This window comes from Sceloporus undulatus, chromosome 6 (genome assembly GCF_019175285.1).
Source record: "Sceloporus undulatus isolate JIND9_A2432 ecotype Alabama chromosome 6, SceUnd_v1.1, whole genome shotgun sequence".
Lineage (NCBI taxonomy): Eukaryota > Metazoa > Chordata > Lepidosauria > Squamata > Phrynosomatidae > Sceloporus > Sceloporus undulatus.
The window spans coordinates 29407132-29424704 of NC_056527.1; the positions used below are offsets into that span (position 1 = coordinate 29407132).

The following is a 17573-nucleotide window of genomic DNA, read 5'->3' on the forward strand; positions in this document are numbered from 1 at the left end:
TTGGTGAAGCACTTTGCATAGCAGGGAAGATGGACTTTGTATAACCAAGGCTGGGGACTGTGCCCTCTCTTAGAATATAACAAGTCTTTAGGATGATATTCAATGAATAAGAGCACAATTTCAGTAGTTTTGACTGCATAGAAAAATATTTTAATTTGTGATAACCAACATGATCAAATTCAAAGTTGAAGGACTGCACAGAAAATTACATCAAGCATCCTTTGGATTTACATCGGCTTTTCTTGTTTTCTGTACAATTAAATCTCCTCTATGAGACAAATATACTTGTTGTTACTGCACTGCAATTTGATAGTGTATAAAAAATATATTGAGTTTCCACCGAATTTAGCACTTTTTAAAATGAGAGAATTCTCCCACCCAAAAAAGAGGAGTTTACAAATGTATTATAATGATCTTAAAGACAGGGCTTTACCTGAGAGAACACAGGTAATTTCCTCAAAATAAATAAAACATTTGCAGTGGGATCGTCTAACAGATGAGAAAAGAGGTCATGTTGGCAGTGATTGTTTGGTACATGCTTATCAAATTATAATCTAATCAAAAGGATCACAAGAAATAATTCTCAGAAACATCTATAGTAAATGGTCTGCTTTTTGAAAAGCAATCTGGCTTCCTCTAGTTTGGCATCAGTTTCTTGTGGTGTCTTCTGTACATTTGTTTCCTTTCCCTAAAGTTGAAATCTGTGACACCTGCAGAGAGAAAAAGGAAATATAGTAAGTCTCATTTCTTGTTTTCGTTTTTTGTTCCAAGTTGTGAAATACAAACGCTATTACCATGAAAATGGGAACAATACTGTCTATTTTCCATTGGGCCTAGGTACTGTAGTCAAGAGTACTACAAGTAAAGCTCATTAACTCCTTAATATATCTAGAATGATTTTCTTAATCTGACTGAAACAAAAGGAAAACAAAACATTACAACACTTTATCAGCCTAATATGAGGACATTACCTTCTGAAGTTTTCTGTGCATTTGTTAAAGTGTTGTCTGAGGATCGTAATTGTCTCCTGCCCATCCCATGAGTCCTGGAGAGCACACAGTCTATGTACATATCCCAGAAGTCCTGTGCTAAATCATTGAAGACATCATTATGCTTGGGCTTAGAGGACTCTTTTAAGAACATCATGAATTCCCAGAGAGCAACAACTGTGCCTGCTACCCTAAGTTTCTTCATTTCCACCAGCTTCTGAGAGGAGGTTTCCCAGCACTGATTATCAATTTCTCCCAGGCTGGCAGGGGCTTCTTTCAGATAGTCTAGGTTGCCATAAACTAAATTCACCATCAGTAGACAGCCCAGTTGAAGAGACCACCTTCTTCGGCATGTGGATTCCATGCTGCGCAGAGGTATCTAAAAATAATACAAAGAAATGGTTCAGATCTTTCTATTTATAAACTTTGAACTATGCATTAGCAAAATCTTGTCAGTTGTGATATTGTAAAGCATGTGCATTGTAAAGTATTACTAATATGTGGGCTCCCATCCAGAAATGTTTTCTGCTGAATGGTGGTGTGCCGTGTCCATGGCCTCTAGCACAGCTGCATACACATGCCACCATTGGAAACAGGAGGACTTGCTGTCCATGGATGCTTAAATCCAAGGATAGCAAGGCCCTACTGTAGTACACCAAAAAAAAGAGAGGGTAATTTTGTGGAGTTCTGATGCACATGGAAAATACTCCCTGAAAGACAGATTTATAAGAGATTGAGGGATTACGTCTCCTTAGTCCCACTGGACTTGTGAGGAGGTAGGATGGAACAGTGCAAGCAAAGGAGGACAAGCTAACAAAGGTCCTCTACGCCAGAGCCAGGACAATGAGCAAAAGAATAAGATTGTGAGATTCTCTAGTCAAGATCTTAGATTCTGAGAGTCTGAAAGAGTAATTTCAGCTACTTTAAGCAGTAATTTTCAGCAAGAGGTTTACAGAAGGGGATGGGCAGCTCGGCTTCAATAGACCTCACCCAAGAATGGGTTGTTCTGATTTTTGGATTCTTTTTGAAGCATCTCATGCAGGAGAAGATGATAACATCACAATTTTCCTTAAAGGGATTTCTTCAAACAAAGGGTGTCCACCTGGATTTCTTAAGACTAATAACCCAGTCCTTGGATTAGCAAATTATGGTAATAACTCAGACAATCACTCACAGAAAGGTATTACAGAAATGTTAAGTCAAACACCCTTGCCTTGAAGGGGACATTTTCTATCAGTGTCATCTCTTGTCAGGGGTCCAAAACACACTGCAGAAATCATCCAGTTTGAGACCACTTTAATGGCCCTAGTTCAATGCTTAGGAATTCTGAGGACTGTAGTTTTGTGAGACATTTAGCCTTCTCTTAAATTTCCAGGATTCCCTAGCACTGAACCAGGGCAGTTAAAGTGGTCTTAAACTGGATTATATCTGCAGTGTGTTTTGGACCTATATGTAATGCCACCTGCTGGGGGAGAGAACTTTATCTTGGGTGGTATTCAGTCGACAGTTTAAGCAGGAAACTGACTTCATGTTAGTGAAAGGAGATCAACAGAGGTGCTGTAGTATTTGACCAGGAGAGGCTTTTCCAGGTAACCCTTCTGTGATCTTGGCCAAACAATAAAAGGTGGTTTCATTTTAGAAGATGCATAAGTTGTTGTACAGATGTTGCCATATCCTAAAAACTCAACTCAGCACGGGGGAGAAGAGAGGAGAGGCAGAATATTTTCCTTCCCAGTAGGTGCAGACAAAAGCAAACTGCTGCAGCCTGTCATAGCTTATGTGCTCTTCCTCATTAACAACTTTTATCATCTTGCCCACAATCCTATATTGTTTGGTCACCCACGTCCTGGTTTTCATCTGTGAAATACTAAAAGGTATGAAAATGTTAAATCTAAAGTATGCCCTGCCACTTGTGAGGGCCCTGATATTACTGCAGAGAGAGCCACTGACATTCAATCAGTTCACAAACATCACATATTTTAGACAACCACATCCCCAGCGCTGCCCTAGATGGACCAAACGTCTGATTCAGTTTCAGTATAAGGTAACTTCCTGTATAACCATTTTCAGAAATTATAAAAATACATGTTTTTCAACGTATTTAAAGCACTGGAACACTGTGTTACCGAAATAGATTACACTCAGCTGTAAACAATTAAACTGCAATCAAACCACTTCAGGACCTTGTTACCAGTCAGCATCATGAGTAATAGTACCTTCCGTTGGGAAGGTAGATCTAACCAGGACATGTATTTTCAGAACATGCACTCTGTTGAAACACAGGGACATTTTATGGCCTTTACAAGATCACACCAGGATATACAGTGGCATACAATGTGATAGTTGGACTACTGGACTAAAATCATGAAAACTCAGGTTTCAATTTCCCTTCTGTCATTAAATGTATTTTATTACACTGGATCTGTTACCGTTTCTCAGCATAATCCATTTTACAGAGGAGTTGTTGGAATATAATGGTGAAAATTAAGTATTGTGTTTACTACCCAGTGTTTTTAGGGGCTAGTATTCATTCATTTTGTGCAAAATGGTTCTAACTACATTTCATCCAGTTTTGGTTTCATACCAGTGTACAAAATTATAAAAAAAGAAAAGCAGCTAGAAACCATGAAGCTGACCCAGAGACTGGAAATACAGCCAGCCCTCCATATCCACAGATTTTTTTTTACGGATTCAAGCATCCATGGCTTGAAAATATTTAAATTCCAAAAAGCAAGCCTTGATTTCTGCCATTTTATATAAGGGTCATCATTTTATTATGCTATTGTATTTAATGGGATTTGAGCATCCACAGATATTTTATCCACGGGAGGTCCTGGAACCAAACCCAAGTGGATACCAAGGGCCCACTGTCTTACCTTTTTGGATTACAACTCCCAGAATTCTCTAGAAAACAAAATATTTTTTCAAGCTGTGAGGACCATGATTTGTTGACACCAACTAAATGCTCAAAGAAATTAAAATGTCATAGTGTGAAGCAAAAAAGTAATTACAATGTAAGTACCAGCAACACCTTTGTAAAAAAAAAAAAAGATGTTTCAAAAGTTGGGGTGTCAGCACAGCACATAACCTTAGCTTGCCTTCTCACAAAAGATATGTTGCTCGTTGAAGAATATGAGTATCACAGAGAGGTTAGAGCTGAGCAACAAATGCTCAATCACATTTTTTACTTAGTGGAGGGCTGTAAACAATTAAACTAATCAAACCACTTCAGGACCTTGTTACCAGTCAGCATCATGAGTAATTGTACTTTCCGTTGGGAAGGTAGATCTAACCAATACATGTATTTTCAGAACATGCACTCTGTATAGAGTGTTGAATATCCACACTCTTCTCAGGAAAATCATTAGTGATGCTCAGACAAATATGCACCTGAAACCCAGGCAACACCTCTCTCTCTCCATAAAATACATAGGAAAGAAAAGCAGGTAAAGTGCATACCCCTACTAAAATCCCCACAAAAACACCCAAACAGGCAACACAGACGTATGGACAATGGAATAAAGGAGGCAATGAGAGTTGAGCCCCCCAGGCTTAGTGGAGGACTGAGCCCCCTGAAATAATGAGGTACCAAGGATCAGGGCCACCAAGACTCCTGTGTAATTCTAATTTATAGTCATCTTTGCCTTCACCTAACAGGGTTTCATATCTTGCAGGTAAGCAAAATTCATAATGAGTTACCTGCCAGTCTCTCCACACACACACACATCCATTAAAAGCAGTTCTGGACACCCTGCACACACCCCAAAAATATCTCCCATCAAATCAAGACAATCGTTCTCAATACTACCCCCACTGCGCTGTTGCACAAGCAGCCTTCCCAAAATATAAACATGCCAGGCAAGTACATCCCCCCAATAACCTCTGTAGAACATTTTTAAAATGTTGTTTGGGCATCTAAAGAAAATGAGAGGAAAGGAATGTAAAGACAGCAAATATGAGTACTAGATGAGCTTGATTTCCGCTGCCTCACTCTCTGCAATACTAGGAATTTGGGGACCAAAGGAAAATTTAATGGGAGGGGTCCAGAATTTGTACAGGAGGGCAATGCCCACATGTCCTCCTTCCCAATAGCAACCCCCCTGGTTAGGTCCACACTGCAAGATGCTGAGAAAATAAAGCTGCTTAAACTCAGTTTTCAGTTCTAGAGTGACATGAGTTCAGCCTGGGACAACTTCTCAGTATAGCCTCATTCTCTAGCATAGAATTCTTCTGTACAAGTAGAAGTTCAACAGCACCAGATTCAAAACTTTTGGAATTTTTCATTTTGGGATGCTGGAGGCAACACCTATCCATCAGTGCACACCTGGCAACACCAGAACTAATACTGAATCTATATAATCTTTAAGGAATATGTACTTATTTCATGCTACTACTGTAGAGTTTACAGACTTGGTTTTTGCTAACATCATTTACCAATATAATACATTTTTTCAGGATATTTGGTCTTGCTTGTATCCTTGTCTTTCACAAATTAGTACCCTCCAAATATGTTGAACTACATCCCTGATCAGGTTCAGCCATACCATATGCAATGGAACAATCTTTTTCCTTGTCCTCATATAATCCATTAATTACAGATAAAAACCCTGTTTGCACATACAAACACCAACAAATAAAATAGTGTGTGTGTGATGGAAGGTTGGTTATCAAATAGCAAAAGCAATTAAGGCTTCAATCCTAACAACACATTTTAGAGCAAAAACTCCATTGAACACTGTGGGACTCACTTTTTGAGTAAATATGCATAGGGTTGACAAAGTTCTACTAGAATCCAGGTCCTCACTCTTCAGTAAATAAAATAATTGTAAAACATTTGTTTTAAGGAGAAACTGTTGGGGGTGGGGAGAATTGTACTTACGGTACTGAGACTTTAATCCTGAGTGCAAGTATTCTGCCAAAGGAAGCTGTCTGTGTTGACTGGCTAACTGGAGAAAGAGGATGAGAAGTGGGGAAACTCTTCCACTGCTTTCAGAAGTCTGAAGCTGCTTGTCTGGTGATGATGGCTATTGCTGCTTCTGCTCCAAGGAACAGAGATTAAACAGCAGAGGAAGATACTGAGAGCACTAGAAGCAGCATCCCCGGTTATATCTCTTAACAAATGAAAATGGAGAGGAGAGGGGCTATAAGTCACATAACCCCGCCTCTATCCACATCATTTTCTCTGAGTCAATGTGCCACACAGGTCTTTTCATTCACTTATTCTATTGACAACATGCGTAACCCAATCAATAACATTCAGGGCAGTTGCCTTACTAAGAGATGTGTAAGTTTCTGTGTGTTTACTCAGAACTAAGTCTTCAATGGGACTTTGCTGTTGTTGTGTACCTTCAAGTTGCTTCTGACTTCTGAACAGATAATCTGTTTAAAAATACAATAAAATTAAAGAAGATAAACAGCACTTAAAATCCATACACAAACTTGCCAAGAATACTCCATGATAGGGTAGCCATAAGTTGAAAATGACTTGAAGGCACACAACAACAAAAACAAAATTTAAAAAAAAGTATTAAAATTTGGATTTGTTGTTTATAGCCAATATGTAGCCACCTCTGTTTCTTTACTCTGTGCACGATAGATACTGCCCTCTGCTTATGCAAAGCTCTGCTTTTAAAACTTCTGGAGCTTAGATGTTTGTTACAAGCTTGCCTCATCTTTCATCTCTCTGTTGAAACTCCAAAGTGAGACTACCTCTCAGTTCCCCTTTCAGTGCCAAAGCAGTAGCACACCTAGAATTTCAAAGGAAAATGGTTGCAGGTAACCAAAACTTCTTTTCTGCTGTTCCAGAGACCAGGGGCATATCCACACTGCAGAAATAAAACAGTTTGGCATTACACTGTCAAGACTCTATCCTACAGAATCCTAGGATTTGTAGTTTGGTGAGGCACCAGAACTCTCTAATAGATCAAGCTGAATATCTTACCAAACTACAAATCTCTCGATTCCACAGAATGGAGCCATGGCAGCTAAAGTGGTATCAGACTATTTTATTTCTGCAGTGTAGCACATCTCTAGGACACGGACCAATGGATTCAAACTACAGGAAAAGCCATTCTACCTAAACATTAGGAAGAACCTCTTGATGGTAAGAGCTGTTTGCCAGTGGTATATACTGCTTCAAAGTGTAGTGAAGTCTCCTTGTTTGGAGGTTTTTAAACAGAAGCTGGATGGCCATCTGCTGGGGGTCCTTTGATTGTGTATTCCTGCACGGCAGAGGGTTGTACTGGATGGCTATTGGGGTCTCTTCCAACTCTCCGATTCTGTGTCTTCTATGTTTAGGTATTGCAGGGTTTGTACGAGTTGAACAGCCACCATTTCAACCAAGAAGAGGATATTTACAAATAAGTTATTTATTTATTTAGATTTATTTTTTAAATCATCTTTCATCCATATGGATATCAGGGCAGTGATAAATATAGTTAAATATAGTCTAGGTTATCCAGGTCAACTCTGTGGTCAACATCTGCCAGAAGGTGACAACTGAATTCTGCAGGAGGACCTACAAATGCCTAGAGAAGTGTTATCTCTAGGAATCTCTACGTCTTTTAATGCAACTTTTGGTGAAAGTTTGCCAGAATCATGCTGGAGGACCTAGAGATTCCTAGAGAGAAAATACTAATCAATTAAGTCAACAAAATATGTCTACATGACAGCTTGATGAACAGTGGTTATGATCCTTATTAATTTCTAATCCTTGGGTTTCCAAAGGATCTCTTAGCAGTGAGTTCTTAAAACTATCTCTTGCAAAGCATTTGGCATCTCTTCATCTCACACGAGGGACAACAGAACTTCTGAGACCAACCGATCTGCTAGCCAGCCAGCCAGCTAAATCCCTTCTGCTTGTAGTCAAGTGGGCATGCAGCCAAAGAGTTGTGGGGATATGGAAACTCAACCTCCACTCATGACCTTCTGGTCTCTTCTTTCAGAGAAAGGATAGCATGGCCACTAATTTCCTGGGATGTGCTAGCCCAGTGATGGCGAACCTTTTTTGGTCCCTGTGCCGGGGCCGGGGTTTCTGCCCCCAGAGCGGTGGCCATGTGCCAGGGGGCGTGACTTCCATCCCCAGAGGTGGGGCCTCCACTCTCCAGAGGCAGGACTTCCAGGGCGGGTTTTCCCTCCACCCTTTCCCTGGCCTCCAGCTGTCTCTGAGAGACAGCTAGAAGCTGGGGAAGGTTCGGGGGGGATGATGGGCACACACTGTTGCTCTCCCTCCTCCTGCCCTTGGAGGCAGCTATGGGTCAGGAAAGGCCTGTGTGGGGGAGGAGTGGGCACACACCTATTCCTCCCCCCCATGGAGACAGCTGGAGGCCAGGAAAGGTTTCTAGGGAGAACCAACTGGCACGAGCCAATCGCTCCTTCTACTCTCACTCTTTTCCCAGGCTTCAACTGTCTCAGAGAGGCATCTGGAGGCCAGGAGAGGGCTAGGAAGAGGAACCAGAGGCACGTGCCTCTGGCTCCTTCTCCCCAGTGCCATTCACTTATTATCGGAGAGACAGTTGGAGGCCAGGAAAAGGCAGGGAGGAGGAGGAAAGGGCACACATGTGCCTCTTCCTCCTTCTCCCTAGCCCATGTCTTGTGAAATGGCACTGCGTGCCACCCATGGCACATGTGCCATAGGTTCGGCATAATAGTGCTAGCCCTTTCCACCATATGTATTAATTACAGTGGGCCTGCCACATTCACTGGGGCTAGGGGTGCAGGACTCCCATGAAAGTGGGGAAATTACAAATAAAAAACACTACTTTTTCACCTGAGAGAACACCTCTCTAGGTTCTCCAGGTCAACTCTATGGTCAACATTTGCCAGAAGGTGACCACTTAATTGTGCAGGAGAACCTACAAACGCCTAGAGAAGTGTTATCTCTTGGAATCTCTAGGTCTTCCAGTGCAGCTTTTGGTGAAAGATTGCCAGAGTCATGCTGGAGGACCTAGAGAACATACTAATCAAATCCACAAATAATCAAATCTGCAGAAGTCAAACTGCAAATGTAAAGGTACAAATGTACCTAGTGGAAGACATGGGACCAATAGAATCTATTTACAATAGTTAACTATGGTGACCATCTTAATTATACTCCAGACACCCAATCCAAGATTTCTGGTTGTGGATCTAGAGCAAGTAAACCAGAATCCACTGAACACTTGGGAAATAAAGCAATAATTTAATATTTGATCACTGGGTGGGGTACGATGTTAGCAGTCTCTGTATGTAGATGGGATTCAAAACTTTTAACAGATAAATATATGTATTCAGTGTCATTTTTAAATGAATGAGTTTGAGGACATTTTCACACATGACACTAAAAGCTTTTTGAGAAGTTGTTAATGCAGGAAGTAGAGGAGAGCTATTTTTAAAATAAGCACACACCTGCCAGCCAATGTGAGATATGGCCCAAGAAATTCAGAAATTTAAGCCAAAGTGACCAGAGAATTATCCATCTGGAACAAGTGGAGACTGTCTGTCTGGTGCTCCCCATCAAATAAATTGGCTAAATCCAATTCTTAGTTGCAGTTGTTGACTCATTGGCAACTTGGTATCTCAGCACTTACATAATAAGTTCTATTGATTTAGAGGGTCTATTCAAGTAGAGACTAACAACTGGAGTTAGATCAATTATTTTTTTACTCCCTCCAGAACAAAGCCTTACCCCAGCTTATAGTTCCTGTAGGGATTTTTATTCAGCAAGTAATTATATACTGACTAATTTAACTTATGGTGTGATGCAGATGTGAATATGATGTCTAAAATACTATTTCGTTCTGTTTTATACCCAAAGGCACAGTCATGATTTGAAAACACTTGATGAACACATTCTAAACAAAATATAATTTCTGTTTCATGGGTGTAATTTTCATTACATACATTTAAGTTGTTACATGGATAATGTAAAACAGAGACCTGACTCCTGCATTTTATAACACTGTTCTTAACAGGTGGAGAGGTTTTTAAAACAAATTCTATACTGGCTTTTCATACATGAGTCAAATTTATTCACTTGCGTCTTACAAGAAACTGAATGTAATGTCCCCAAGATGTGATAATGGTGTCATTGCCGTAGAAGAGGAGGGGGCCAAAGCAGTAAAGGAGCATCTTTACGGTAAAAAATAAAATGTCACTGAACCTTGAAGAGAACATATGAGCCATCATTGTACTGTAGGAAGCAAAAAAGCTTCCAGCAGAAACCAAACCAATGACTACTTCCTCTCTATCAGTTCTCCAGTGGGAGGGAAGGATTTCATTTCATTGATTTAGATACTTATAAAATGTTATCTCCATGCTATCTAAGCCATTAGACAAAAGTACAGGAAAGATCCATGGATTTAAAATTTTTATTTCAACCACTTTTACATATTTCCTGTTAGACTATCTCTGTTCCTCAGGGCAAATCTATATTTCAGGTTATTGTTATTATATGCCACTGTGATTGTGATACATATTCTTTATCGTACATCCATATGGGTGATGTTTTCTACTCTATAATACAGTTAGCCCTGCATCTACTGATTCCTTATCCACAGATTCAACAGTCCAGGCTATACAATATTATAAAAATATATAAATTCCAAAAAGCAAGCCTTGATTTTGCTGTTTTATATAAGGGACCTCACTTTACTACACCACTGTATTTAATAGGATTTGAACATCTACAAATGCTGGTATCCACAGGAGGTCCTAGAATCAAACCCTCAGCAGATACCAAGGGCCCACTGTATATTATTGTCCGGGCTTGCCCTCAATTGCTTAGTAAGACTAACACAGATGGATATTATACTTGAATTCTTTTTTTATATAATAAGAGGATGGCACTCATCAATAAAGACATTTGCAATTCTTTGAAATTACATTACTTCTTTTTCTGGTCCATTGAGGGATATTTGTTGTATTGGCCAACATCCTTATAGGTTTATAAAACAACAACCATACTTCTATAAGACTGCCCTCTACTTAAACCTCTTCTCCATTCTTTTCCTATGCTTGTTGTCTGCCTTTTCTATGCACCCATAGCTTAGGGTGGCCAAGTATTCTGCTTTACAAAGATCAGTTCAGTTCTCTCAAGATGATGTTGGATGTTCCTTACCACACTGAGTACAACTACAGATACCTGAGATCCAAATACATCTGGAAAGCCACCTAATTTTCTGCTCAGCCTGAAGGCATTGTTTCTTTGAAGAGATTTCTTTCCTGCCTCTCCTCAAGGCTCAAGGAAGGATACAACATGTTAAAATACAAAACAATTAAAAATACATCAACCCATAGTTAAAATACAACACTGTAAAATCATTAAAATATATTTATACTTATTATTATTATTAACCTTTATTTATAAAGCGCTGTAAATTTACACAGCGCTGTACATACAATCTTTTTAATTAGACAGTTCCCTGTCCTCAGGCTTACAATCTAAAAAGACATGACAAAAGGAGAAGGGAAAAGTGGTGGGGAAGGGGATGAGGTCCAGCAGTTCCTTTCTACCTCCAAGGCCTGGACCAAGGCAGATGGACTGGAGGGAGGGTTTATTAATATGAACTCATAAGAGTTCATATACAGATTAACACGTAAGTAAGAATGTACTTATTTCCCCTTCAGGCACCTATACCTATTTTTTTTTTAAAGGCTTGTGGATAACCAGCATAGCGCATAACAAGACATAGGCCTGTGTCTTGTCACTTCCAGTGTCCATTTTTTGGCAGGTGTCACAGTTTTTACAAAACTGATTAATATGTTGTCACACTTTTGGCCAGTAGAAATTCTGGATTACTCTTTAGGTGGTTCTAGTGATCCTCAGATGTCCCCTGCCAAATTAACTTGTTTGGGTTGCAGGGACAACTAGCTGTTGTTGTTTCCTAGGAAATGGAAATAGCATGCATTTATTAATTATATTAATGATACAAATATGATGTAATCAGCACAAGGCTGGGTTTCAAACTTGCATAGCACTAGCAATATAAATTACAAGTATTTGCTTGGAAAGGTGTTGCACTGAAATGATGCTATTTTCAAATCAATAACATTTCCTTTATAATAAAGTTAGGCTCAGTCTGTCAGACTGAGGCTAACAGTACTTACTGCTGCCTCATTACCAGCCATCTAGAGCATTACTAGTAAAGGAATCACTTCCTTCTGCCGGGAAAGGACATAAACTTACCCTTTTCACTAAATAAACAACTGGGGAAAGAATTGGACAACTTGATGGATTTGATTCAATGTAAAGCCATCTCAATACTCTTCAAACAGCTAAAGAGGTACAAAAATCAGTGTGTGACACATGTAATTACCACTTGCAATCCCTAAATGGTTTTAATAGACAAACAGACTGTCATTAGGGATGTTATACATGCAAATACCTGTTACAGTCATAAAACATAGAAACATTTGCTCCATAATCTTTTAAGCACAAAAGCTGAAAGGGTCATGCACTATGCAAAAGTCAGTACTTCTATACTCCAGGGATTTTTTCTAAGGAGCCAGCATGGTGTAGCGGTTTGAGTGTTGGGCTACGACTCTGGAGAACTGGCTCCAAATCCCCGCTTAGCCATGGAAATCCACTGGGTGATCTTTGGCAAGTCACGTTATCTCAGCCTCAGAGGAAGGCAAAGTCAACCCCTTCTCTGAACAAATCTTTCTAAGAAAACCCAGTGATAGATTCGCCCTAGGAATGCCACTAGTCAGAAACAACTTGAAAACCTCAACATTTGAAACTTGAAGAGTCCCGACTGGAATGCTACTTTTGTGTGACATTTAGCTTGAATCCCATTGTGGAAGAAAGGTGGGATCCTTGAAATAAATAAGAACTACATTGATCTCACTCTTCTGAAGCTGACCAATGCCCTAGAAATATCCTAACCACAGTCTGAGGCAACCATGGCAGTTCTCCACAAGATGGACAAGGAAAGCAATACTGTTAGTGAAATTACTTCCTTTATTTACTTAGACTGTTGTAGTGCTATACTTTAGATACCATGGCAATATCCTGTGGAATTCTGTGGTTTGTAGTTTAGTGATGCCCAAGTTCTCTCTGGAAGAGAATTTTGTCTACCATTCCCTACACTGCAAATCCCAGGACTCCATAAAGTATTGCCATGGCAGTTAAAGCAGAATGAAGTGCTATAATAAGCAGTGTAATAAGTTTCTCTAGCTGTACCCACACTGTAGAGATAATACAGTCCTCCAGCCAACTCTATAGTCAACTTCCAGCAGAGTTGCATTGGAGGATGTACATTAATCAGATCTGCAAATAATCAAAGCCGCAGATGTGCAGAACGTACTGTATTTGCTTTTTTCTTTCTACCTCATTTCCCTTTCCTATCATGTATATTAGGCAGTAAGCCCATGGGCCCTAAACAGGTATACAATTGTTGTAATAATGGGCATTAATAAAGGTGGGAATGAAGATAGTAGCTTTGTCAGATTTGTTCCTATAGCGTTTCCTTTGACCTAGGTAAAAAAAACAACTATGCTCCCACCACAATATTAATTGGCTCTGCTGCTTGGAGTTAATGAGCTTTGGAGTGTAATTTCAAAAGTGCTGAGATTCAGAATATGAAGCCTTGAAGGGCATGAAAATGAAGTGCTGGGAAACTTTCACCTATTAAAAGTGACGGCTGATAGGCAGTTTTATAAGGTAAACGCAGAAAAAAGTAGCAGCCTTGAGTTTAATTACTGAAAATGAAATCTGATTTTTTAAAAATATATATACTGTATGCTAAATTAGCAAAAGTAAACATGATTGAGCAGCGAAGAATGATAAGGGATTGAAATTGGGTCACTTTGTTGCACTCATTAGAGGATACAGTAAATGTACCCTTCCATCTGAGGCTGCATCTGCACTGCAGGAATAATCCAGTTTGACCTCACTTTGACTGCCATAGCTCATTGCTATGGAATTCTGGAAACTGGAGTTCTGTGTGACATTTAGCCTTCTTTGTCTGAGAGCTCAGGTGCTCTCACAGGGGACCCACAAAGACTTGAAGAAAGATGATGTCTTACAACTTTTAACAGTAAATGTTCATAATATTTTGCAGAATCTAAGGAGATTATTGCATGAAGCATCCCTCCCAATGCTGTTGTGGCTTTTTAAACAACTGAAACAGCAACGATTCTTTTCACATTACCATGCAACTGTGAACTGATAACAGGTTGGCTATGGACCTTATCACACTACTGTTGCATTTATTCATCAGCTATCTGAGATTAAGTAAGTAAGTAATCGTGCCTTCATGGGGTGCGTGTGTGCATAGAAACCTCTTTAAATCCCGTTTCTCCTGCCCAAAGAGAGGAATTTGCTGTGCATGAACAGACAAGGAAAATATTCCCCCTCTTTTGTTGTTGTTGGGTGTGAGCCTTTGGGAAAAGCCTGGGATCTCCATCTCTGGCAGAGTTCTGTCCCCTCCTTCTCAATATATTTACTCCACCAAAGCCTGGCAGAGCCTTAAGTGATGCACACACACAAAAGAAGGGCATGCAAGCATCTCCACACTTTTTTCACCTCTCACCCATTTGTACTATACTAAAGGTCTCACAAGACGCAGCATGAAATACCTTTCTTTCCAGACAGGCCATGTTTGATGCACTTTAGGGTTTTAAATCTTGAGTTAAGTCTTCGTGGTCTGTGGCAACAGAGATTGTAAGCCTGAGGGCAGGGATCCATCCAATTAAAAAGATTGTATGTACAGCACTGTGTAAATTTACAGTGCTTTATAAATAAATAATAATAATAATAATAATGGTATTTTTAAAGGGGGTCTGTGGTGAAGAAAAGGTTAAGAACCTAGTTATGCAATGCAAGCAACCTAGGTCTAGAAACTATGCCCTGCAAGGAGTGACTTAGAGAGCTGAGTATGTTTAGCCTAGAGAAGAGAAGGGAGATTAGCAGATGGGGGATGAAATGTCCTTGTCCCGTCCTTTTCCCATTCTTATAGCATGATCATGAAAAGATTTTCATACAACATTGCACTTATCTCATCATTATCCCAACCAGAAAGCGCGATTGATCACGATCATGTAAAAGACTTTTAAACAATGTCGTGCAGATCCTGTCATTGTCCTGTTATTGTCCTAGCATTAAAGCAGTATTGTCTGGCATTTTGCATTAATGGGAGTTTGCATTAATGACAGAACAATAGCGCTGCAATCTGAAAGGCTTTTGTGGGATCGCAGTCAAAGACAGCATAAGGACGGGGTGATCCCGTCCTTATCCCATCTGTGTGTAATAATCTTCAAGGTTAAGAGGTGATATGATAGTCCTGTTTAAATATTTGAAGGGGTGTCATATTGAGAGGATGGAGTAAGTTTGTTTTCTGCTGCTCCAATAACTAGGATATAGAGCAATGGATTCATATGACAGGAAAAAAGATTCCACTTGAGGAAGAACTTACTGATGGTAAGAACCCTTGGACAATGAAATAGGCTGCCTCTGAGCATAGTGGAGTCTCCTTCTTTGGTGGTTTTGGACTTGGACTCCTAGATCCTTTTCACATGTAGTCTTGTTCAGCCAGGTGTCCCCCATCCTATATCTGTGCATTTCATGCCAGTAGATCTATTGGCTAGTAGGACAGGAGAGCACGATTCTGATATTAGTGGTGCACTTTGGTCATGTTAGTCTCTAGACTAGAGCAAAAGCAGCTTCACTATTGTTACATATTCTTTTGTTATTTTTAACTGCCCTTGAATTGATTTTGACCCATGGTGGCCTTGTGGATGAGACATCTACAAGACTCCCTGTTCTGCTTAGTTCCTGCAAACTCATACCCGTGACCTCCCTAATAGAGTCCATCCATCTCCAAGTGGTCTTCCTCTCTCTCTGCTTCCCTAGACCTTTCCTAGGATCCTTGTTTTCTCCAATGAGTTGTGCTTTCTCATGATGTGTCCAAAGTATGACAGCCTCAGTTTTGTCATCTTGGCTTCCAAGGAGATTTCAGACTTGATCTGTTTAAGGACCCATTTGTTTGTGTCTTGGCTGTCCACGGGATCCTCAGCACTCTTCTCCAGCACCACATCTCAATTGAATTGATTTTCTTCCTGTCTTGTTTCTGTACTGTCCAGCTCTCACATCCATGCATGGTTATAGGGAATACAGTGGCATGTACAATTTTGATTTTTGTGTTCAGTTGTATATTTGTTTACTTGAGGATCCTTTCTAGTTCTTTCATAGCTGCTCTCTCCATTCTTTATCTAGTTATATATATCTTTTACATACTTTATATATAAAACATATGAACAATTTTTGTACACAAACTTATATTGTGCAAGTCTGGCCGTAAGTACACCATAAATGTGTAGACCCCATTTCCCCAGAAATCAAAAGTTCCAAAACACAGTGCAGAAATAATCCAGTTTGAGACCGCTTTATCTGCTCTGACTCAATGCTAGGGAGTTCTGGGAACTGTAGTTTTGTAAGACATGCATGTAGCCTTCTCTTTCAGAGAGCTCTGGTCTGGTGCCACTATAAACTACAATTCCCAGGCTTCCCTAGCACTGAGCCAGGGCAGTTAAAGCCGTCTCAAACTGGATTATTTCTGCAGTGTGTTTTGGACCAAAGTCAGCTTTCAAACCATCCGTTCCTTTTTGGGGGGAAAGAAAGGGTAATTAAATATTTGTCCCACTTGTTGTAGACTGCTCACAACAGTGATCTGGATAAATATCACAATGGTAAAATGGCAGGAGAACAGAATCTTAGTAGCTTTTTAGTTTCAGGTTTTCAGAAAGGAAGAAGGATTTGAAAGGATAACAAAACACCATGAAGTCTTCTCAACTGTAAAAATATTCTCACATCATTTGTATTGAGTTGGAAGTCTCATTGACTGCAAGGAAATTTACTTACAACCGCTTAAGACACGATCTGTGTAACAGTGCTTAGTGAGAATAAGCTTATCTACAAAGCACCAGAATGGATTCCCTATTGTATCTGCCTATACAAGCAAGGTGTTTGAAACTTGTGTTATCACTGCAGTACATTATCTTGTTAAGAAGAGCTCATGGTAATATTCTGCTTCACTTTTGCTTTCTTTGGCTACGCTTCCAGATCTATTCACAATTTTAAAAAAATAAACTACTGACAGCTTATATGCAGCTCCTGTAAAATATAGGCACTGATGAAAATTAAACTCCTATGTTTTTACATTCACTGTTTTATTACAGGATGCTTTTCTTTTTATGGTTAACTGCCCTATTAATATTCACATTTTAAAGAGTAGGTATAAATATTTTCTGTTTACAGACCCACACTGAAGAGCAGAACACTGGATGGTAAACATGCAGTTCAGTCCTTGTTGTTGTGTGCCTTCCAGTCATTTCTGACTCATGTGGCGACCCTAAAATGAACCTGAAGTTAGTGTGGTGCAGAGATTTCAGTGCTGGACTATGCTTCGGAAGACCAGAGTTCAAATTTCGGCTTGGCCATGGAAACCCACTGGGGGACCTTGGGCAAGTCACACACTCTCAGCCTAAGAGGAAGGGCAAACCTCCTCTGAACAAAGCTTGCCATGAAAAACCCCATGATAGGTTAATAATAATTATTATTATTATTATTATTATTATTATTATTTTTCCGCTTAATCACTTGGAATT

The 17573-nt window shown here is 39.7% G+C and overlaps 1 protein-coding gene across 2 annotated transcripts; it reads right to left on the reverse strand.

The window, feature by feature from the left end:
• Window positions 1–240: 240 nt before the first annotated feature.
• On the reverse strand, window positions 241–17368 carry FAM237B (family with sequence similarity 237 member B). Of its 2 annotated transcripts, XM_042476903.1 has the most exons (4): window positions 11110–11236; window positions 5869–6100; window positions 972–1368; window positions 241–710 (listed from the first exon to the last, which is right to left on the reverse strand). In XM_042476903.1, the coding sequence occupies exons 3-4, from the start codon at window positions 1351–1353 to the stop codon at window positions 637–639; spliced, it is 456 nt and encodes a 151-aa protein (XP_042332837.1). In that variant the 5' UTR covers window positions 1354–1368; window positions 5869–6100; window positions 11110–11236; the 3' UTR covers window positions 241–636. The 2 variants fall into 2 exon arrangements, with proteins under 2 accessions (XP_042332837.1, XP_042332836.1); XM_042476902.1 differs by lacking the exons at window positions 5869–6100; window positions 11110–11236 and adding an exon at window positions 17226–17368.
• Window positions 17369–17573: the final 205 nt, after the last annotated feature.